The 25,120-nt window shown below is 42.2% G+C and overlaps 1 protein-coding gene across 1 annotated transcript in view; it reads right to left on the bottom strand.

Annotated features, from left to right (window-relative positions):
• The window catches only part of pcsk1 (proprotein convertase subtilisin/kexin type 1), a 95,972-nt gene that overhangs the window by 53,787 nt on the left and 17,065 nt on the right, over positions 1–25,120 (bottom strand). The window contains exons 4-7 of the mRNA XM_070866414.1: positions 21,624–21,770; positions 18,164–18,240; positions 12,902–12,990; positions 218–390 (exon numbers count right to left, since the gene is read on the bottom strand). Of these exons, the coding sequence (XP_070722515.1) occupies positions 218–390; positions 12,902–12,990; positions 18,164–18,240; positions 21,624–21,770 (486 nt within the window). The remainder of the gene's footprint in view (positions 1–217; positions 391–12,901; positions 12,991–18,163; positions 18,241–21,623; positions 21,771–25,120) is intronic.

Raw genomic sequence — 25,120 nt, 5'->3', positions numbered from 1 at the left:
CCTCGAATCCTTTTCTGCTCCAGTGGAAACTGTCCAAGTATTTCATGTCTCTCCAACATACATTTATCTTCCACAATTAGGTTCTCTCCTTCATCCATGAGTAGTCCTACTCTCTCTTTAACTTTTCTTTTAATTTTTATATGTTTATAAAAGCCCTTAAAAGCTGTGGTAAGAAAATCTTCATCATTCCTATCAAGGTATAAGGTGGCCTACTCACCTTCTGAATGCCATATTCAAAAGCTTTTTGTGCAAGTCTACCAGGACCTTCCACGGTCTTCCCATCATCATTCGGACCCCAGCTTGCACTATAAATATCCACATGCTGTGGGTTGAACCCGATTGAAGTGGCTTCAATTGCATCAGTTACTATGCCATCCAGCATTCTGATGCCTAGAAGAAAGTGCAGACATCAAAATTGGTGAGCTAGTGGCATTAGTCTGAAATTAAGCTTTAATTAAAATACATTGGTTAACGTGGAAAATTCATCCAGTCACACACTGCAAATAGGACATGAACTGGAGAGTGGAAAATTCAAGCAATGAATGGACAATTGCCTAGAAGAATTTCAAATGATACCAATAATATCAGAGAAACTATAATAGGGCTCAACTTTCCTCTTTGTCGATTTTTGGCATCCAGGAAGATTAACGGATGATTTTTCTTGTGCCCGATTGCACCAAAAAAAAAAGTTGGAACTTTGGCCAAAGTAAAATTTCATTTTGGCGCTGCGGTACCCGAAGTTAAATCTGGGGGTGCGCCAAAAGCTGAGGTTGCCAGGGTAATGAGAAACACAATGAGGGAGATTGCCAGAGTAACGAGAGACGCACAGAGGGCTGAAACACCACCTACCTGCGAGATGAAGTTCCACAGCTTGCAGCGGCAGGGAAGCAGGGGAGGGCGGGGGGGGTGCAGGGGGGGGAATTCCCGGGATTGCAGCAGGACCGAGAGAAGGTGTGGGGGAGGGGGGGTGGGAGGCAATTGGCCCGGGATTGAAGCGGGATGCCAATCAGCCAGGGATTGCAGTGGGAGACCAATCGGCCTGGAATTGCAGCGGGGCTGGGAACAGGAGGGGCAATCAGCCCGAGGGTTGCAGTGGGGCCGGGAGCTGGGTCCTTTCGGCCCGGCATTGCATCGGGACAGGGAGCGGGGGCCAACTCCAGAACAAGTAAGTAATCTTTAATGTAAAGAGATGCAAGGAACGTACTAAACATGGTCATTATAAACTATCTTTATGAATAAGACTAAACTGCAAAGAAACAGACCTGAGCTCCGATTTCCTTAACTTAACGTAGGGTTTTCTGATCGGTAATTAAGGCCACTCTGCGGCGTCCTTAAAAAAAAATCGGTGTTGGGGAAAATCACTTAAATGGCCAAAAATGGCCAAAAACGGCGCAGAAATCAGTTTTCACCTAGACCTGCGCAAAAAAATCGAGCGTACAAAAAATTCGCCGCTGACAATTGCTGCCAGTGTACAAATCTTGAGGAAAGTTGCAAAATCAAGATTGCTCAAAAAAAAATCAGCGGACGCCAAAAACTAAATGCCTACTGGTGGCGAAAATTGAGCCCATATTCCACCCAGCACATTTTAATTTTATACTTAAAGTGGTTATGTGGCATTGCAGAGTTTTGAATCTCCAACATGCTGTGCTACAGGGTAATAATTGTAGGTTCGTGCCCAGAATGCCATACGTGGCAAGTTCCTGTTTCTAGCCATATGACAGTAAGTGTTTGCCCTCGGGAAAGAGGAAGATTGGAGAGTGAGTCACGCTGGACACTGTCAAGTGATTCATTGTACTCAACTTAATTGCAGAAATCTGGGAGCAGATCACCTGTCTGGCCTCTCATTCAGGATGTGGTGTATGAAATGGGGATAATTAAAGGAAGGGGAGGGTGGAGTAATGAGAGTGTAAAATAAACTACAAAGAGAATGTTTTCTTCGAGTAAAGTACTTACAAATCTAGAAATTACTCAGCAGTACAAACATATTTCACATTTATCATTTTAAGTGCCTTGAGATGTTTTACTTTGTGAAAGGCACTGTATAAATACAAGTTGTTGTTGCCGTTGTTTGAATCAAATTCCTCTTTACACTATTTAAATCTCGATGTTAACCCATTTGAAATAAATAGCTAGGTCTACGAATGTTTTAGTAATCTCCATGAATGGCTAGAGCTGTTTAAAATGTTGTACATGTGGATCTCAGCTACAGGTAGAAAATTGACAGACCTTAGCACCTTCCTAAAATTTGAACTGTTGATTTGTCAGAAGTTTTACAAAGTCCTTGTTCACATTATTTACCAGAAACAACTGTTATCGTGCAAAGTTACATATGACACACGTATCACTTAATTTTTCCCTACAATTATATAAATGTTTGTGATAAATCACTGTTATAACCATTAGTAATATATTGGAGCAGTGCCTCAGATTATGAAATACCCTATTTCATAACCTCTACTATTGCCACAACAGATAAAATATACATATCTAGAAGCAATGAGCAAGAGTACTATGTCACGGTGTTAAAACATTGCAAATGAAGTGTTATATGTTGCCCCAGCAGCATAGGTAATTAACTTTGTGTGACGTTTGTAAATACTAATCCAACAAAGACAGAAAGTAGTTTATGTTTTCAGTTTACGAGCGGCTGTTGTGTTGCTATGTGTTGTAGATTAGCAAATAGGTGGATTACTTTTTTCTTACTGGGATGAAAAGTTCCAGTAATTAGAGCATAACTTGACATTATGCTCTGTATTTAATTATCTCAACAATGAGGTCAATTTTCATCTTCACTGTGTGGATGGTAATCTGCCCATTATAGAACACCCCCGATTTTCATTCCATTGGAAATTTTCCCCAAAGTTTTGCAAATATTAACTTAATTCTTATTAAAATTATGTATTTGTCCAACAAATGTTGCCCTTTTCTAAATAAATTCATTTAAAAATAATTTCTTTTAAATAAAAGAAATGAAACATGCAAAGGAAATTTTGACTCTCTAGCTAAGATTTTTTTTTGTGCCAGTTTCGAGTGCGAAGCATTGCACCTGGAATGAGCTCCCAAAGACATCAGACCGAGGCTCGCTCCAAATTTGGCCTTGTGCCTCATTTCCATTGACCCGGCCAATTCCGGATTCCAATCGGACGTCCCGATACAGCTCGCCGGTCGGGCCCCACGCAATGTCAGCTAGCCCAGTTCCAAGTTGTCCTGCAGGGAGGCCTTGGGGCCGAAATTGCCCTGTTCTGCACCTCCAGCAGCGCTAACGGGGTACAAAACTGTTTTCGCCCAGGGTGGGGGGTGCTATCAGTTCCTGCGAAATTGCACGGGAGTTCGCGGAGGCGCGAACAGGGTTGTGCCACGCCCCGGGAGCTGCCGCGCCTCCGACGCTGACATCATTGGCGTGTGCAGTGATCCCTTTGCGCCCCATAAAATGCCATGTGCCCTGCGTCAACCTCACAGGTTGCAAACCGGGCCGACCTCTGCTTTCGGGGCAGAAGTTAAAGGGGAAGTGCGCTGCACTCCGTGCCGGCAATTTTTTTCTTCGGCCGACTTACTTGTCGGCCCATGCTCCATCGATGTCGCCTGGTCCGAACCACGATCGTGCAGCCCTGCACCATGCAGCCCTGGTGGCCAAGTGGAGGCCATCAAAGGGCTTGCAGAGTTCGCAGCGGTCCTCCCCTTTAACGGAAGGGGAGAGACGTTGAAACATGTCAGTGCTATGTAGCGCTGCCGAACCCGCTCGCATAGCGCCCCAGACACTGCCCTAATAGGAACTGGAGCGCACGACATTGCGCTCCACTTCCTGTGAGGGGCGGTAACCCCAATTTCCGTGCCAGGTGCAGGAAGTCCCCCCCCCCGACTTGGTTATCGCCCCAACCCAATTTTGCCCACTGGTCTCTTTTTAGCATTCTATCAGACATATACCATTTCAGTCTGAGCAGGAGGCAGGCGATCTGCTCTATCTATTCTGCTTTTGAATACGAACTGACCATTAGGTGGTGAAGAAAATCACTTTGGGATGACTCAATCCTGTTTCCACCCACTTCTTTTCCTGTTGGGAAACACTTTGATGTGCCATGTGTTGAGTCATGGGCATGATACTGCATTGGAACAGCAAGATACTGCTCTAAATGCCCTCTAGGTTTTAATGCTTTTGAAAGCTGTCTCAGTGACCAACAGAACCAGATACTGGCTCTCAAACTGATATTTAAAAATGAGTAAAACAAATCAACTTCATGCATAGGCAGCACCATTGGCTTGTGAGCTGCTTGCTCTATTTTCACCACTCTCTCGATTTGTTGAACAACAACTTGTATTTATATAGCGCCTTTAACAAAGTAAAACGTCCTAAGGCGCTTCACAGGAGTATTGTAAGACAAAAGTTTGACACCGAGCCACATAAGAAATTACGGCAGATAACCAAAAGCTTGGTCAAAGAGTTAGATTTTAAGGAGTGTTTTAAAGGAGGATAGAGAGGTAGAGAGGCAGAGAGGTTTAGAGAGGGAATTCCAGAGCTTAAGGCCGAGGCAGCTGAAGGCAGGGCCACCGATGGTTGAGCGGTTGTAATCAGCGATGGTGTAGAGGTGTTGTAGCTCGGTATATTGAATGATCCATGCAAGGTCAATTTGATCCCCTTCAGGTTGAGTTAAGCCCTTTTCTATCTGCATTGTTTTGATGATTAGACAGGATCAACTTGCTGTTTGTTTCCCAATTACTCCAATAATCATAAGCAGTCCCTCAGACTCGAGGATGACCCACTTCCGCCCTTAACATGAGTTCTTAGGTGGCTGTACAGTCCAATATGAGAACCACAGTCTCTGTCGCAGGTGGGGCAGATAGTCATTGAGGAAAGGGATGTGTGGGGCTGGTTTGCCGCACGCTCTTTCTGCTGCCTGCACTTGATTTCTGCATGCTCTCGGCGACGAGACGCGAGGTGCTCAGCACGCTCCAGGATGCGCTTCCTCCACTTAGGGTGGCCTTTGGCCAGGGTCTCCCAGGTGTCAGTGGGGATGTTGCATTTTATCAGGGAGGCTTTGAGGGTATCCTTGTAACGTTTCCGCTGCCCACCTTTGGCTCGTTTGCCGTGAAGGAGTTCCGAGTAGAGCACTTGCTTTGGGAGTCTCGTGTCTGGCATGCAAACTATGTGGCCTGCCTAGCGGAGCTGATCAAGTGTGGTCAGTGCTTCGATGCTGGGGATGTTGGCCTGGTCGAGAACGCTAATGTTGGTACGTCTGTCCTCCCAGGGGATTTTCAACCTACGCCATCTCCAGGTGAGGTCGAAGACCACCCCAACCTCTGTCATCGAGCTACAGGACATGGACGACATCTGCATCTGCGCACATACAGAGGCTGAACTCCAAGACATAGTCGACGTATTTACTGAGGCGTACGAAAGCATGAGCCTTACGCTAAACATCAACAAGACAAAGGTCCTCCACCAGTCTGTCCTTACCGCACAGCATTGTTCCCTTGTCATCAAGATCCACGGCGCAGTCCTGGACAACATGGACCACTTCCCATATCTCAGGAGCCTCCTATCAACAAGAGCAGGCATTGACGATGAGATCCAACACCGCCTCCAGTGTGCCAGTGCAACCTTTGGCTGCCTGAAGAAAAGAGTGTTTGAAGACCAGGCCCTCAAAACTGCCACCAAGCTCATGGTCTACAGGGCTGTAGTAAAACCTGCCCTCCTGTATGGCTCAGAAACATGGACCATGTACAACAGACACCTCAAGTCGCTGGAGAAATACCACCAACGATGTCTCCGCAAGATCCTACTCCAATAATGTCTCATTACCAACTGCACCTGATGTAGAAAGGAGACTGCACTTTATTACCGGGGCAAGATTTTCAAAAATAATCTTCCAGAAATGGCTGCTAAACATTTTAACTATTACTATATCTGAAAGATTTTTACAGTGGTCCAGTAGTCATTTTGGTTATCTCTTTTCTTCTCCTTCCAATTTTCTCTCCTTTTCTTCTAGTCTCTCCCTAGGGTGCGGACTCATGCTGGCAACCTTCAGGTATCTTGGCCCAATTTGTCATTCTTCATATCAATGCTGACATTGAATATTGCCAGGCTACTGTGTTATGGGAGGCAACACAACTAAACCTGAACTATCCTCTCCTAATCCCCTTCACCAAAAGGCCTTATAGGATGGCAACCAGCAGTGGGAATCTTAGCAGATCTTTGGAGTGGATACATAAGAGGTTCAGTAGGATGGTGCCAGGAATTAGTTTGTGACGAGACCAAAGAAGATTCAGAGGAGAATCCGATAGAGGTGTTCAAAACTATGAAGGGATTTTGATAAGGTAAATCGGGAACAACTATTTCTACGTTAATAAACTGGTAACTAGAGGGTATAAATTTAAGTTCATCACCAAAAGAATGAAGGGAGAGGTTAGGAGAAATTTTTATGCAGAGAATCGTTAGGATATGGCCTACCAGAAACAGAATCCATAATTAGCTTTAGAAAAGAAAGAGGATAAATACTTAAAAATAATAATAATTTAAAGGGTTTTGGGGGAAAGGAGAGGGAATTGGACAAAGTAGAGAGCCTCTTCAGAATGCCTGTATAGGTGTGATGGGCCAAATTAGTCTGTGCTAGTATATCCTTCCTTAAGTAAGGTGACCAAAACTGCACGCAGTACTCTAGGTGCGGCCTCACCAATACCCTGTACAATTGCAGCAGGACCTCCCTGCTTTTGTACTCCATCCCGCTCGCAATGAAGGCCAACATTCCATTCGCCTTCCTGATTACCTACTGCACCTGCAAACTAACTTTTTGGGATTCATGCACAAGGACCCCCAGGTCCCTCTGCACCGCAGCATGTTGTAATTTCTCCCCATTCAAACAATATTCCCTTTTACTGTTTTTTTTTCCAAGGTGGATGACCTCACACTTTCCGACATTGTATTCCATCTGCCAAACCTTAGCCCATTCGCTTAACCTATCTAAATCTCTTTGCAGCCTCTCTGTGTCCTCGACACAACCCGCTTTCCCACTAATCTTTGTGTCATCTGCAAATTTTGTTACACTACACTCTGTCCCCTCTTCCAGGTCATCTATGTATATTGTAAAATTCTATGATTCTATGCTAACTGCCAGATCTAACTTCAGAGAGGGAGCAGGTTTGTTCTGCCTTAATTGCTAACTTTAGTTTTACCCCCTCTTTTGCCATTTCATTCCCGATAATTTGGCTCGCTTTCCAACAGTTCAAAGGGTAGAACAGTCAGACTGCTACCATCTCTTGCAGTCCTGGCAATGTCATTCTATTCCTTCTCTTCAAATGGTCTGCCCCATCCTAGATTGTTTTTAAAAATTTGTCACCATAAGTGTTTGCAAAGGCTGCACTCAATGCCCACTCCAGTTGCCCAGAGAAGATAGTGGTGGGCCTTCTCCTTAAACCATTGTAGTGTTTGTGGTGATGTTAGAACAGAAGAACATAGGAACATAAGAATTAGAAACAGGAGTAGGCCATCTAGCCCCTCGAGCCTACTCCACCATTCAACAAGATCATGGCTGATCTGGCCGTAGACTCAGCTCCACTTACCCGCCCGCTCCCCATAATCCTTAATTCCCTTATTGGTTAAAAATCTATCTATCTGTGATTTGAATACATTCAATGAGCTAGCCTCAACTGCTTCCTTGGGCAGAGAATTCCACAGATTCACAACCCTCTGGGAGAAGAAATTCCTTCTCAACTCAGTTTTAAATTGGCTCCCCCGTATTTTGAGGCTGTGCCCCCTAGTTCTAGTCTCCCCGACCAGTGGAAACAACCTTTCTGCCTCTATCTTGTCTATCCCTTTCATTATTTTAAATGTTTCCATAAGATCACCCCTCATCCTTCTGAACTCTGATGAGTAAGACCCAGTCTACTCAATCTATCATCATAAGGTAACCCCCTCATCTCCGGAATCAGCCAAGTGAATCGTCTCTGTACCCCCTCCAAGGTTAGTATATCCTTCCTTAAGTAAGGTGACAAAAACTGCACGCAGTACTCCAGGTGCGGCCTCACCAATACCCTGCTTTTGTACTCCATCCCTCTCGCAATGAAGGCCAACATTCCATTCGCCTTCCTGATTACCTGCTGCACCTGCAAACTAACTTTTTGGGATTCATGCACAAGGACCCCCAGGTCCCTCTGCACCGCAGCATGTTGTAATTTCTCCCCATTCAAATAATATTCCCTTTGACTGTTTTTTTTCCCAAGGTGGATGACCTCACACTTTCCGACATTGTATTCCATCTGCCAAACCTTAGCCCATTCGCTTAACCTATCTAAATCTCTTTGCAGCCTCTCTGTGTCCTCTACACAACCCGCTTTCCCACTAATCTTTGTGTCATCTGCAAATTTTGTTACACTACACTCCATCCCCTCTTCCAGGTCATCTATGTATATTGTAAACAGTTGTGGTCCCAGCACCGATCTCTGTGGCACACCACTAACCACCGATTTCCAACCCGAAAAGGACCCATTTATCCCGACTCTCTGCTTTCTGTTAGCCAGCCAATTCTCGAACCATGCCAATACATTTCCTCTGACTCCGCGTACCTTTATCTTCTGCAGTAACCTTTTGTGTGGCACCTTATCGAATGCCTTTTGGAAATCTAAATACACCACATCCATCGGTACACCTCTATCCACCATGCTCGTTATATCCTCAAAGAATTCCAGTAAATTAGTTACACATGATTTCCTCTTCATGAATCCATGTTGCGTCTGCTTGATTGCACTATTCCTATCTAGATGTCCTGCTATTTCTTCCTTAATTATAGCTTCAAGCATTTTCCCCACTACAGATGTTAAACTAACCGGCCTATAGTTACCTGCCTTTTGTCTGCCCCCTTTTTTAAACAGAGGCGTTACATTAGCTGCTTTCCAATCCACTGGTACCTCCCCAGAGTCCAGAGAATTTTGGTAGATTATAACGAATGCATCTGCTATAACTTCCGCCATCTCTTTTAATACCCTGGGATGCATTTCATCAGGACCAGGGGACTTGTCTACCTTGAGTCCCATTAGCTTGTCCAGCACTACCCCCCTAGTGATAGTGATTATCTCAAGGTCCTCCCTTCCCACATTCCTGTGACCAGCAATTTTTGGCATGGTTTTTGTGTCTTCCACTGTGAAGACCGAAGCAAAATAATTGTTTAAAGTCTCAGCCATTTCCACATTTCCCATTATTAAATCCCCCTTCTCATTTTCTAAGGGACCAACATTTACTTTAGTCACTCTTCCGTTTTATATATCGGTAAAAGCTTTTACTATCTGTTTTTATGTTTTGTACAAGTTTACTTTCGTAATCTATCTTTCCTTTCTTTATTACTTTCTTAGTCATTCTTTGCTGTCGTTTAAGATGTTCCCAATCTTCTAGTTTCCCACTAACCTTGGCCACCTTATACGCATTGGTTTTTAATTTGATACTCTCCTTTATTTCCTTGGTTATCCATGGCTGGTTATCCTTTCTCTTACTGCCCTTCTTTTGCACTGGAATATATTTCTGTTGAGCACTATGAAAGAGCTCCTTAAAAGTCCTCCACTGTTCCTCAATTGTGCCACCGTTTAGTCTGTGTTTCCAGTCTACTTTAGCTAACTCTGCCCTCATCCCACTGTAGTCCCCTTTATCTAAGCATAGTACGCTCGTTTGAGACACTACTTCCTCACCCTCAATCTGTATTACAAATTCAACCATACTGTGATCACTCATTCCGAGAGGATCTTTTACTAGGAGATCGTTTATTATTCCTGTCTCATTACACAGGACCAGATCTAAGATAGCTTGCTCCCTTGTAGGTTCTGTAACATACTGTTCTAAGAAACAATCCCGTATGCATTCTATGAATTCCTCCTCAAGGCTACCCCGTGCGATTTGATTTGATCAATCGATATGTCGGTTAAAATCCCCCATGATTACTGCCATTCCTTTTTCACATGCCTCCATTATTCCCTTGATTATTGTCCGCCCCACCATGAAGTTATTATTTGGGGGCCTATAAACTACGCCCACAAGTGACTTTTTCCCCTTACTATCTCTAATCTCCACCCACAATGATTCAACATTTTGTTCATTAGAGCCAATATCGTCTCTCACAATTGCCCTGATATCATCCTTTATTAACAGAGCTACCCCACCTCCTTTCCCTTCTTGTCTATCCTTCCAAATTGTCAGATTTCCCTGTATGTTTAATTCCCAGTCTTGGCCACCCTGCAACCACGTTTCTGTAATGGCAACCAAATCATACCCATTTGTAATGATTTGTGCCGTCAACTCATTTACTTTATTTCAAATGCTGTGTGCGTTTAGGTAGAGTGTTTTAATACTAGTTTTTAAACCATGATTTTTAGTTTTGACCCCTCCTGCAGCCCCTTTATATTCATACATATTGTCCCTTCCCATCACCTTGTGGTTTACACTTACCCCAGTGCTACACTGCTCTGTTGCCTCCTGCCTTTTGCATTCTTTCTTGGGGTCCTGTTCATCTGTGCTCTCACCCACTCTAACTAGCTCAGAGCCCTCTCCTGGGTTCCGAATACTCCTCGTATTGAGGCACCGAGCTTTCAGGCTTGCCTTTTTATTACACTTTGACCCTTTAGAATTTTGCTGTACAGTGGCCCTTTTTGTTTTTTGCCTTGGGTTTCTCTGCCCTCCACTTTTACTCATCTCCTTTCTGTCTTTTGCTTCTGTCTCCATTTTGTTTCCCTCTGTCTCCCTGCATTGGTTCCCATCCCCCTGCCATATTAGTTTAACTCCTCCTTAACAGCACCAGCAAACGCTCCCCCTAGGACATTGGTTCCGGTCCTGCCCAGGTGCAGACTGTCCGATTTGTACTGGTCCCACCTCCCCCAGAACCGGTTCCAATGCCCCAGGAATTTGAATCCCTCCCTGCTGCACCATTGCTCAAGCCACGTATTCATCTGTGTTATCCTGTGATTCCTACTCTGACTAGCACATGGCACTGGTAGTAATCCCGAGATTACTACTTTTGAGGTCCTATTTTAAAATTTTGCTCCTAGCTCCTTAAATTCGTCTCGGAGGACCTCATCCCTTTTTTTACCTATGTCGTTGGTACCAATGTGCACCACGACAACTGGCTGTTCTCCCTCCCTTTTCAGAATGTCCTGCACCCGCTCCGAGACATCCTTGACCCTTGCACCAGGGAGGCAATATACCATCCTGGAGTCTCGGTTGCGGCCGCAGAAATGCCTATCTATTCCCCTTACAATTGAATCCCCTATCACTATCGCTCTCCCACTCTTTTTCCTGCCCTCCTGTGCAACAGAGCCAGCCACGGTGCCATGAACTTGGTTGCTGCTGCCCTCCCCTGATGAGTCATCCCCCTCAACAGTACTCAAAGCAGTGCATCTGTTTTGCAGGGGGATGACCGCCGGGGACCCCTGCACTACCTTCCTTGCACTGCTCTTCCTGCTGGTCTTCCATTCCCTAGCTGGCTGTGGACCCTTCACCTGCGGTAAGACCAACTCGCTACATGTGCTACTCACGTCATTCTCAGCATTGTGGATGCTCCAGAGTGAATCCATCCTCAGCTCCAATTCCGCAACGTGGTCCTTCAGGAGCTGGAGGCGGATACACTTCCCGCACACGTAGTCGTCAGGGACACCGGATAGTTGATAGTGCTCCCACAATAAGGTTAGGTAGGGAGTTCCATGATTATGGAATTCTACGGTACTGTCAGTTGTGGCTCAGTGGGTAGCACTCTCACCTCTGAGTCAGAAGATTGTGGGTTTAAGTCCCACTCCAAGAACCTGAGCACATATATCTAGGCTGACACTCCAGTGCAGTGTTGAGGGAGTGCTGCATTGTCAGGGGTGCTGTCTTTCAGATGAGACATTTAACCGAGGTCCTGTCTGCCCTCTCAGGTGGACATAAAAGATCTCATGGCACTATTTCAAAGAAGAGCAGGGGAGTTACCCCTGGTTGTGGCAGGGATGGATATTTAGTCCAGTGATAGAGGCACCAATCAAGCAGACTAGTTTGTCCAAGTGAAGTGCTCCATCTAGCTGCCCAGACAAGAACAAACTAAGCTCAGTCTCAAATGGCATTAGATTTGGGATATCGGCATGACTTCTATCTGTAGGTCTAAATCTCAACTTTTGCAAAAATAATTGATTTTGTCTACTTTATTCTGTGGACAAGAGGAAATATGTAGCAATATTGTTATATAAACACGTAACTCAAATGGTTAATGTCTCTTATTAAAATACCAAAAACAAGAATTTAATAGGAGCTTGTTAAGTGTTTGCACAATAACATCACACGTAGTAATTTCCATGACGGAGTGATATTATCCTTCAAACGCAGAGAGAAGTCTGCAGTTATTCAGCTGTAGGAGGCATGAGAATGAATTTCTCAGGTTAGCAAAACAGAGCTTCATAGTGGAAATTAAATAACAAAAGAAAAAAACTTGCATTTATAAAGCACCTTTCATTTCCTCAGGAAGTCCCAAAGCTCTCCACAGCCAATGAATTCTTTTGAAGTTTAGACTATTGTAATGAGGGGAAATGCAGCAGCCAATTTGCACTGATAGCAAGGTCCCCAAAACAGCAATGAGAGAAATGATTAGTTAATGTGTTTTGGTGGTTGGATAATTAATTTTCCGTTTCAGCAGGGCTATGGGATCCTTTGTCTCAGTCAAACTAAAGAAAAGCAACTAAACGTTACTGCAGATCACAAAGTAGCCCCTGCTAGCAACGAAGCCATTCCAAAACCAAATTACTTTGAATAAGTTTGCCTGGTCAGTAAAGAGATAATGAATGTTTAATAGTTCATTTTAGATGAGAGGACAAGAAAAAAGCTATTCTATATCTTCCACCATTGAAGTATGCTATAAATATCTCGCCCACATATTGAATTTGAAATATTCTCGTTCAGCTATACCTCCAACTTTTGAATTGTAAGCCACTCCTACTCCACATTTCTGGTTGTTGGCTTGCATTGCAATTTCCCCAGCACACCTGGTACCGTGCCTAAAAAAATAATGAGATAAATTAGAACTTGTCAAATCCAGAAGAGAAATTGTGGCCTCATTTTTTTGCAAGCTGTGTTATATAGAGTTTATAGTACAAAATGTACTCTGCTATAATACTGTACTAACACATATTTACAATCAGGTCAACATTGAAACTTAAAGTGAGACTCTTGATTGTGATCCAGCATAATCAATCTCAGCTGGTGTGACCTCCCAGGACATTTACTGCTTGGCAGGTAACCTGAACTTCAGAGCACATCAGAAAAGCCTCCAAAAATAAAACCTTGCTTAGCTTTTAGCTGTCTTGAAGATTGGGTCAAACAGTCAAGCTCATGCCTTCTATCGCTTGCTTAAATCACTGTAGATTAACTCTCGGGAGAGGTAAATACGACAACCATGTGAATATTTTTCAAAGCCTCCTCGTGTCTATTTAAATTTTGAGAACAGACAACATTAAATGCTGCTGCTCACAGTTCTTATTTGTTGATATGATCACAATATAGATACTAAACTTGGATGAAGTGCCTGCACTCCAAGTAACCATATACCAGCTGCTGAAACCTTCACATTGTGGCAATATTTGTATACAGGACCGTGAGAAAGCATGGAACAAGAAAAGCCTGCTCTTTCCACAGACTATACAGGAAAATGAATGAGAAGTCTCTGTTTGCAGTATTTGGCTCTGGTGTAGCGGAGAAGCTTTTCAGCACCCACTGATAAATGGCTGTTTAGTTTCCCTCTGATTTGCATCAATACCCTTTCAATGCTGTGTGCTAGATTAGGATTTCACCTTTTATATTTCACTGAATTTGCAATAATTCTCTGAATCTGCAATTATTCTCTGAAATGGCTATCATTTATATCTCCTCACAGAGGTAAATGTGATGAGGTGACATGAGAATTTGAGTCCATGATCAGATCAGCCAAGATTGTATTAAATGGCGGAGCAGGCTCGAGGGGCCGTATGGCCTACTCCTGCTCCTATTTCTTATGTTCTTATGTTCTTGAGAATTGTTCTGGTGGATTTCCAGAGTGGTGTGCAATCCTTGGTTCTCACCAATGTAGCAAGCCTTCATATGTGGAGGGGGGGAATTATGATGCCATGCCAATGAGGCAAATACAGCGTGCTACATTTTTCAACATGTTCTTTGTGTGTTAGCAATGTTGGGTGCAAGGGACATCTGAGCATTTCTGGCATCGAGCCTTGTTAAGGACCTCAGGGAATGAGATTAAAAGGCTATTTTCCCAACAGAGCAAAACTGCAGGGGAACTGCAACATTCTAAACCAGGCCAGTTTTAACATGTTTTCCACAGATGCTGCAGTAAGGCACTCCAGAAAGTTTCCCCTCTCCCACCTGAGGTGGATATTCTAGTTACAGTGCAAATGGTGCGAGCACCTGCCAAAATACATTAATGCCCTGGACACCAGAAAATAGATCGACTGAGGTGCAAAAGACTGGTGTTGCACCCTGCTGAGAACCCACTACTGTTGCAGCAGAAAAGAAATTTATGGCCTTGGTTTCTAATAAAGGCAGATATACACTGGTCATTGTGCTGCTGTAAACAGTTAGGTTCAAAGATTCAATGAAGATCGTCTGAAGTCATGCAGTGAATCGAATTTCCAATGGGTATGCACAAGAAACAGTTCAAATGAGATTTGAATCATTAGGGTGTAATTCTACCATCCCAAAATAGTGAATTTGAATATGATCACTTGCATTACAGAAAAATGAGATATGTGAAGCAAAAATATTTTTGGCTCTAGACAGAAGTAGGGGGCGGGAGGGATCAGGTGAGTGGAAATTTAAAAAGTCAAAGTAACGATAGGGGTAATGATAACCAGAGTGTGACAGGAAGGGACAGAGCGTATAAACACAAGAGTGCATCAGAAAGTGGGGTCAGAGTAGGGAATAATGGTAAAAAGACAAAATTAAAAGCTCTTTAACTGAATGCATGCAGCATTTGTAACAAGATAGATGAGTTGAAAGCACAAATAAAAATAAATGGGTATGATCTGATAGCCATTACAGAGACGTGGTTGCAAGGTGACCAAGGCTGGGAACTTAGTATTCAGGGGCATTTTCCATTTCGGAAGGATAGGCAGAAAGGAAAAGGAGGTGGGGTAGCTCTGTTAATAAAGGATGAGATCAGTGCAGTAGTGAGAAATGATATTGGCTCAGAAGATCAAAATGTAGAATCAGTTTGGGCGGAGATAAGAAATAATAAAGGAAAAAAGTCAGTGGTGGGAGTAATCTATAGGCCCCGTAACAGTAGCTACACTGTAGGACAGAGTATAAATCAAGAAATAATGGATGCTTGTAAGAAAGGTACAGCAATAATTATGGGTGATTGTAATCTTCATATTGATTGAACAAATCAAATTGGTAAAGGTAGCCTTGAGGAAGAGTTCATAGAGTGTATTCGGGATGGTTTCTAGAACAATACATTGTGGAACCAACCAGGGAGCAGACTATTTTAAATCTGGTAATGTGTAATGAGGCTGGATTAATTAATGAACTCATAGTAAAGGATCCTCTTGGCAAGAGTGATCATAGCATGGTAGAATTCCAAATTCAGTTTGAGGGTCTGAAGTCTAGATCTCAAACTTGTGTCCTGAACTTAAATAAAGGCAATTATAAAGGTATTAAGGCAGAGATGGGAAAATAGATTAAAGCATAAGATAGTAGATGAACAGTGGCAAACATTTCAGGAGATATTTCATAACACTCAGCAAAGATATATTCCAGTGAGAAAGAAAGTCTCGAAGAGAAGGATGAACCATCCGTGGCTAACTAAGGAAGTAATTGAAAACAAAGGCATAAAATGTTGCAAAGAATAGTGGAAGGCCAGAGGATTTGGAAATTTTCAGAAACCAGCAAAGGACAAGTAATAAAATAATAAAGAGAGAAAAGATAGTTTATGAGAGTAAACTAGCAAGAAATATAAAAACAGACAGTAAGAGTTTCTACAGGTATATAAAAAGGAAGAGAATAGCTAAAGTAAATGTTGGTCCCTTAGAGGATGTGACTGGGAAATTAATCATGGAAAACAGGGAAATGGCAGAGACTTTGAACAAATATTTTGTCTTTGTCTTCACGGTAGAAGACACTAAAAGCCTCCTAATAATTGATAATCAAGGAGCTATAGGGAGAGGGGGGGGACTTAAAACAATCACTGTCACTAGAGAAAAAGTACTAGGCAAACTAATGGGACTAAAGGTAGACAAGTCCTCTGGACCTGATGGCCTGCATCTTAGGGTCTTAAAAGAAGTGGCTGCAGATATAGTGGATGCATTGATTGTAATCTACCAAACTTCCCTAGATTCTGGAGAGATCCAAATGGATTGGAGAACCGCAAATGTAACACCCCTATTTAAGAAATGAAAGAGACTGAAAACAGGAAACTATAGATCAGTTAGCCTAACATCTGTCATTGGAAAATTGCCAGAGTGCATTATTAAGGAAGTAGTAGCAGAACATTTAGAAAATCATAATACAGTCAGGCAGAGTCAGCATGGTTTCATGAAAGGGAAATCACGTTTGACAAATTTGCACAAGTTCTTTGATGATGTAATGAGCAGGGTGGATAAAGGGGAAGCAGTAGATGTCATGTACTTTGGATTTCCAGAAGGTTTTTGATAAAGTGCCACATAAAAGGTAACTGCACAAGATAAGAGCTCACTGGGTTGGGGGTAATATATTAGCATGGATAGAGGATTGGCTAACTAACAGAAAACAGAGAGTCAGGATAAATGGGTTATTTTCAGGTTGGCAAACTGTAACTAGTGGGTTGCCAGGGATCAGTGCTGGGTCCTCAACTATTTACAATCTATATTAATGACTTGGATGAAGTGACCGAGTGTAATGTAGCCAAATTTGCTGATGATATAAAGATAGATGAAAAGAAAGTTGTGAGGAGGACGCAAAGAATCTGCAAAGGAATATAGGTAGACTAAGTGAATGGGCAGAAATTTGGCAGATGGAGTATAATGTGGGAAACTGTGAGGTTATCCACCTTGATAGGAAAAATAAAAAAGCAAATTGTTATTTAAAAGAGGAGAGATTACAAAATTCTGTGGTACAGAGGGATCTGGGTGTCTTTGTATATGAAACACAAAACGTTATCAGGCTCAAGGGGCCAGATGGCCTACTCCTGCTTCTATTTCTTATGTTCTTATATTGTTATTATGTAACAGGATTTAGCTTTGCACTTCTAGAGCAAATTCCTTGTGCAAAAACTAATGAGCATAAAAAAACTCCTGTAAGTAATTTTAATGAAAAGTCAGAGTCAGTACAAGATGGAAAGCCTATTTTGTACTGATAACTTTTTTGCTCAAGTTATTGACAGGATTTTTTTTTACTCTGTTAATGATTCAGTAATTCAAAAATGCTTTTGTAATTTAAAGAAAAGTCCCTAAAACATTTTTGAGTATTTGGTAATTATCAAGGTAATGTGCTGAGTGCTGGGGACCAGACATGTTTTCACATTTTGCACTCAGTGTCAGCATTGTGTACTCCTAGATCATGGTCAAAACCAGAGCAAAACTCTTTCTACACTATCCCAATCACAGGGGAGAATCTCAGCAATGTTCTCCCAATCTTCTACTGTAAATTTAGCGGATATCCTGGAGAAACAGCTGTTTTTAGTTGTTTACATAATTTCTCCAATTTGTTGAAGTTCGGGGAGTAGATCAGAGGAAGCTCAGTGGAAATTCCAGATGCATGTATCTTATTACCCTCCTTCCCCAGAAGCCCCTTCTGGCAAGTGTGGATCTCCTGACTCCTATATTATCCTTGTGCTAATATGGACAACTTGGTGCTGTGAACCCACACCAACTTGGGCCTGGGATCAAACTCTCCAAACTCAGTTTACATTAGATAGCTTTAAGTGCCAAGAAAAGTGGTCTTTTACTTTACTAATGCAAGCTGATTTCAATCCATGTCCCATTGGTCAACAAGCAAACAAAATTCCCCAGAAAATTCCTCAGAGCTGCTGCCGTAACTTCATCAGATGCATGGTAAGGAATTTGCCCTGTACTTCCACCAAAGTTATGGGGATAGAGGAACTTACTGGCCATTTTATTTAACTTGGCATTTTCTTAACATGAATCTAGATCCTGGTATGTGAGAGGTTTCAGTGTGTTTTATGTTTTATTATATGTGCAAACTTACTTATTCTCATTAGTTGGGTCGTATCTAGGAAATGGATCAGGGTCATTATCATTAAAATCATAGCTTGCTTCTGGATCCTATAGAAGTAAAATTGGAAAATAAAAGCATTAGTAGTCAAGTATCACAGAAAATATTTTTTTTCAACTGTGATATTTTATTTGTTTGACAGGTAGAATACTGCAATACTGCTCAGGAATATTTTCAATTCAGGTCTACAAAGGCTTGTTTTAAAATTAAAATGTTGTGATTAATTTTCATATCAATGCAATCAGTTTTACTGTTGGAGTATAATGAAAAAAATCACAATCGATAGCAAGAACTGACACTTATGGTGTTGGTACTATTATATTTCATTAACATTTACAGATATTTGCAAGTAGATTATGTAATAATTTCTGTGTGAAGATTTCCCAGTTGGTTATAAGTAATAAAAATAATTGTATCTTTTTGTGATTAATAAACTACTTCAGACCAAAGTACAAGTACCAGTTAATGTAGCATACATCACTGACAAAATCTAGGTCTGGCCTCTATCACTCAGTACCACACTATGTGGTGCATTTGCCCACTCAGTTACTTAGATAGCCCAATGTCAGAGTATTTTTTTAATTGAAGTTTGGGGAATAGCCTTTACCCATGTTATTATAGTCCATTGAAAAATGGTATTGATGAGGACAATTCCATGTCTTCAGTGTGTAAATGTCTCCAACCTCTCCTTGTGGCAACTTATTTTTAGCATCATCATTATTGTGTTCCTAACACAGATGAGACTGCACACGGGGAGGTTAAAGTAACAGTGACCCCAGTCTTTATTAAGACACTCCAGAGTGAGGAACAGGCCTTAGGGGCCGGCTTATATACAGTGCTTCCTAGGGATGCTGGGATCCCTTGGGACTTCAGGGGATGCACTCCCTGGTGGCAGAACATGGGAGTGCATGCTTTACAGATACACAACAATCATCATCATCGGCAGTCCCTCGGATATCGAGGAAGACTTGCTTCCACTCTAAAAGTAAGTTCTCAGGTGACTGTACAGTCTAATGTGAGAATTATAGTCTCTGTCACAGGTGAGACAGACAGTGGTTGAAGGAAGGGGTGGGAGGGGAGTCTGGTTTGCCGCACACTCCTTCCGCTGCCTGCGCTTGATTTCTGCATGCTCTCGGCGACGAGACTCAAGGTGGTCAACGCCCTCCCGGATATACTTCCTTCACTTGGGGAGGTCTTGGGCTAGGGATTCCCAGGTGCCGGTGGCGATGTTTCATTTTTTTCAAGGAGGCTTTGAAGCTGTCCTTGAAACATTTCCTCTGCGCACTTGGGGCTTGCTTGTCGTGTAGGAGTTCCGAGTAGAGCGCTTGCTTTGGGAGTCTCGTGCCAGGCTTGCGGATGATGTGGCCTGCCCAACGGAACTGGTCGCGTGTGGTCAGTGCTTCGATGCTGGGGATGTTGGCCTGAGCGAGAACACTGACGTTGGTGCGTCTATCCTCCCAGTGGATTTGCAGGATCTCAGGGAGGCAGCATTGCTGGTACTTCTCCAGAGCTTTGAAGTGTCTACTGTATATGGTCCACGTCTCTGAGCCATCACCTTTGCTTTCAGCACTATAGATTTTCAATATTGACAAATTGCCAATACATCAGTTAACACAAAGAATTGTGGTACCATCAATTTATTTTAGTTTTGAATAGATCGTGGAAGTCATTTGGTTTTATTTAAAGATTTAAACGAAGGGGAATTGTGACCAATAGATATGGAAATAATGTAATAAAATAATTCTGCAATATTCACTGCCTCAATCATATCCGTATAGTTAAATTGTTTGTGATAAACATTGAGAGTCTATAGATCTAAATTATTTAATATTATAGCTATCTATATATTATTGGTCCACATTAAATTTTTTGTTCGTTATGGTTTAACATTTTTTTAAATTCTGTGATCATTGAAATGTATTAAAAAGTGAGTTTGTCGTGATTTTGATGGAAATAAACTATTATATTAAAACAAGTCTAGTGATATATGTCAAGGTATATATATATATATCTGTATATGTATATATACAATTTCTATCGATTCTCTGGCCTTTTGGTTCAGGTGCATGCTGCCTTCAAAAACGGGCCCAAGTTAATTTCTACCTCTTCTACATGCAGTAACTGGGTGCACTTCCAAATCCCCATGTGAGCTGAATGAGACTGTCTTGTAACCTAGGCTAGATTTGTGTTGCAGGAAAGGACAGTGGATACTGCAAAGGAGAGAAAGCTCACAGGGGAAGGAGTGACAAATATATGAAATTTGACCCCCTGCAAGGAGGCTCGGATTAAAAATGGTATCATAATTAATGTAGAGGGAAAATGTGGCAATGACTATCCCTGTTATCTAAGGTGATGTCTTTTGATCATGTTTTCATCTGTTGAAAGATAGAAATAAATATACAGTAGTGCATTTTATGTCCTGATTATTCATAGGGTCTAGTTCAAACAATTATATAATAATTCTGTATTCCTTGTCTGTGGTTGTTTATTGACTATATGTCCAGTTTTTATTGTATCTAATGGCTGTGTTCAGTTTTTGTGGTGGTTTAATGGCTGTATGGTCAGTTTTTATGGTTTTCCATTGGCTCTGTGCTTTGGTCTTTCCTGACCGTCTACCTTTTTTCTCCCTTCTTCAAGCTCAGTGTGCACTTCATAGCTACTGTCCTATAAAGTGCTTTGCGATGTCTCTTCGTATGTAATATAGAAATGTAAGTTGATGTTGGTGTGTCCAGGCTTTGTGGTGGTCCATTGTCTGTGTCCAGTTATCATAATATTCTGGTAGGTGATCAACCAATGATTAGTTTTCTGACCATTATGAACTCATCTGCTACCCTCTTGACCTAAATAATTTTGGTAGTCTCTGAAAGAGAATTCACCAGATTTCCTTGTAATCTATTTGCAGTGCGTTTGTATTCAAAACACTGGCAAATTAGTAGCAGAATGAGTCTGACTCCCTGGCAGTCTATTTAGAATTCCACTGTTTGCGCACAGGCCTTGTTTATTTAGAATTCAGATTCAGAGTTTTGGATGATTGGAGTCTGAACCCTCTATGTGGGTCCCCATATCAACTCAGCACAACTGAGATTCCTGTTTACTCATCCTTATCAATGACAATATTTATTAAACAATCTATAAAAATAATTTTGAAACATTAATCTAAATACAAGAATCAGCAGCTAGTTGTAAGGTCAGAGGTTTAACTTCCATAATAAAGGGAATGCAATATCCCACAGTATCCCACCAGAGAAAATCCGAAAGTGACATTTTGGAACCCACAGCGCAGAACGTAATTCGTGAGCCCTGGCCATCTGTTACTGCCCATAAATAGGTTTGGTTACATAAAATGTTATTGAATCCATATTTCAGTTTCAGGAAAGTATAATTAACCATGAAGGCAAGTAAACCTAAAAATATTCTTTTCAGTGTTACTTACATAATTTGCCTGAATATCCGTGTGGTTCCATTCCAATCCATCATCAAGCACAGTGAGCACAATTCCTTTTCCAGTTATTCCCTTTTTCCACACTGGAATAACATGAAGGTCCAGTTTCGGAAGGGATGACGAAGTCCTTGTATCTTGCTTTAGAAAGAGAAATATGTAAAATGTAATGAGTTCGATAATATCTTTTATTCCAAGTGCTATCTCTCAAAGATGAGTTTTCCTTTGAAGCTAAGAGCTTTGAGCAGCAAGCAATTAATTAGTAGATAAATAATTGAAAGTTGTGGGTGGCTGTTGAGAGCTCTGCTGAATCATAGCTTGCACAAATGTACCTGTCTCTGCAGAAATTACCATCAAGCATGACTCATCCATCTCTGCTCTGCTGTCAGATAGATCTATAGTGACTGTTCTTTGAAATGCATGATCCTTTTCTTTCCCACCTCACATTGGAGTATATTATAGACATCTTTTTCTCTCAATAAAAAAATTCTGCTTTTGGCTCCACTCATTCAGGCATGTTATTGGTGGTGTATGATGCATTTTACTGAAACCCGAATACAGCAAAATTCTAAAAGGACAAAGGGTGTTAAAAAAACAAGCCTGAAGGCTTTGTGTCTTAATGCAAGGAGTATCCGTAATAAGGTGGATGAATTAACTGTGCAAATAGATGTTAACAAATATGATGTGATTGGGATTACAGAGACATGGCTCCAGGATGATCAGGGCTGGGAACTCAACATCCAGGGGTATTCAACATTCAGGAAGGATAGAACAAAAGGAAAAGGAGGTCGGGTAGCATTGCTGGTTAAAGAGGAGATTAATGCAATAGTTAGGAAGGACATTAGCTTGGATGATGTGGAATCTATATGGGTAGAGCTGCAGAACACCAAAGGCCAAAAACCGTTAGTGGGGGTTGTGTACAGACCTCCAAACAGTAGTAGTGATGTTGGGGAGGGCATCAAACAGGAAATTAGGGGTGCATGCAATAAAGGTGCAGCAGTTATAATGGGTGACTTTAATATGCACATAGATTGGACTAACCAAACTGGAAGCAATACGGTGGAGGAGGATTTCCTGGAGTGCATAAGGGATGGTTTTTTAGACCAATATGTCGAGGAACCAACTAGGGGGGAGGCCATCTTAGACTGGGTGTTGTGTAATGAGAGAGGATTAATTAGCAATCTCATTGTGCGAGGCCCCTTGGGGAAGAGTGACAATAATATGGTGGAATTCTGCATTAGGATGGAGAATGAAACAGTTAATTCAGAGACCATGATCCAGAACTTAAAGAAGGGTAACTTTGAAGGTATGAGGCGTGAATTGGCTAGGATAGATTGGCGCATGATACTTAAGGGGTTGACTGTGGATGGGCAATGGCAGACATTTAGAGACCGCATGGATGAACTACAACAATTGTACATTCCTGTCTGGCATAAAAATAAAAAAGGGAAGGTGGCTCAACCGTGGCTATCAAGGGAAATCAGGGATAGTATTAAAGCCGAGGAAGTGGCATACAAATTGGCCAGAAATAGCAGCGAACCCGGGGACTGGGAGAAATTTAGAACTCAGCAGAGGAGGACAAAGGGTTTGATTAGGGCAGGGAAAATGGAGTACGAGAAGAAGCTTGCAGGGAACATTAAGATGGATTGCAAATGTTTCTATAGATATGTAAAGAGAAAAAGGTTAGTAAAGACAAACGTAGGTCCCCTGCAGTCAGAATCAGGGGAAGTCATAACAGGGAACAAAGAAATGGCAGACCAATCGAACAAGTACTTTAGTTCGGTATTTACTAAGGAGGACACAAACAACCTTCCAGATATAAAAGGGGTCAGAGAGTCAAGTAAGGAGGAGGAACTGAGGGAAATGCTTATTAGTCAGGAAATTGTGTTGGGGAAATTGATGGGATTGAAGGCCGATAAATCCCCAGGGCCTGATGGACTGCATCCCAGAGTACTTAAGGAGGTGGCCTTGGAAATAGCGGATGCATTGACAGTCATTTTCCAACATTCCATTGACTCTGGATCAGTTCCTATCGAGTGGAGGGTAGCCAATGTAACCCCACTTTTTAAAAAAGGAGGGAGAGAGAAAACAGGGAATTATAGACCGGTCAGCCTGACCTCAGTAGTGGGTAAAATGATGGAATCAATTATTAAGAATGTCATAGCAGCGCATTTGGAAAGAGGTGACATGATAGGTCCAAGTCAGCATGGATTTGTGAAAGGGAAATCATGCTTGACAAATCTTCTGGAATTTTTTGAGGCTGTTTCCAGTAGAGTGGACAAGGGAGAACCAGTTGATGTGGTATATTTGGACTTTCAGAAGGCTTTCGACAAGGTCCCACACAAGAGATTAATGTGCAAAGTTAAAGCACATGGGATTGGGGGTAGTGTGCTGACATGGATTGAGAACTCGTTGTCAGACAGGAAACAAAGAGTAGGAGTAAATGGGTACTTTTCAGAATGGCAGGCAGTGACTAGTGGGGTACCGCAAGGTTCTGTGCTGGGGCTCCAGCTGTTTACACTGTACATTAATGATTTAGACGAGGGGATTAAATGTAGTATCTCCACATTTGCGAATGACACTAAGTTGGGTGGCAGTGTGAGCTGCGAGGAGGATGCTATGAGGCTGCAGAGTGGATAGGTTAGGTGAGTGGGCAAATGCATGGCAGATGAAATATAATGTGGATAAATGTGAGGTTATCCATTTTGGTGGTAAAAACAGAGAGACAGACTATTATCTGAATGGTGACAGATTAGGAAAAGGGGAGGTGCAACAAGACCTGGATGTCATGGTACATCAGTCATTGAAGGTTGGCATGCAGGTACAGCAGGCAGTTAAGAAAGCAAATGGCATGTTGGCCTTCATAGCGAGGGGATTTGAGTACAGGTGCAGGGAGGTGTTGCTACAGTTGTACAGGTCCTTGGTGAGGCCACACCTGGAGTATTGTGTACAGTTTTGGTCTCCTGACTTGAGGAAGGACATTCTTGCTATTGAGGGAGTGCAGCGAAGGTTCACCAGACTGATTCCTGGGATGGCGGGACTGACCTATCAAGAAAGACTAGATCAACTGGGTTTGTATTCACTGGAGTTCAGAAGAATGAGAGGGGACCTCATAGAAACATTTAAAATTCTGATGGGTTTAGACAGGTTAGATGCAGGAAGAATGTTCCCAATGTTGGGGAAGTCCAGAACCAGGGGTCACAGTCTAAGGATAAGGGATAAGCCATTTAGGACCGAGATGAGGAGAAACTTCTTCACCCAGAGAGTGGTGAACCTGTGGAATTCTCTACCACAGAAAGTTGTTGAGGCCAATTCACTAAATATATTCAAAAAGGAATTAGATGAAGTCCTTACTACTAGGGGGATCAAGGGGTATGACGAGAAAGCAGGAATGGGGTACTGAAGTTGCATGTTCAGCCATGAACTCATTGAATGGTAGTGCAGGCTAGAAGGGCCGAATGGCCTACTCCTGCACCTATTTTCTATGTTTC

Source organism: Pristiophorus japonicus, chromosome 1 (assembly GCF_044704955.1).
Source record: "Pristiophorus japonicus isolate sPriJap1 chromosome 1, sPriJap1.hap1, whole genome shotgun sequence".
NCBI classification, from domain to species: Eukaryota; Metazoa; Chordata; class Chondrichthyes; family Pristiophoridae; genus Pristiophorus; species Pristiophorus japonicus.
This window is presented reverse-complemented; position numbering and strand designations above follow the sequence as displayed.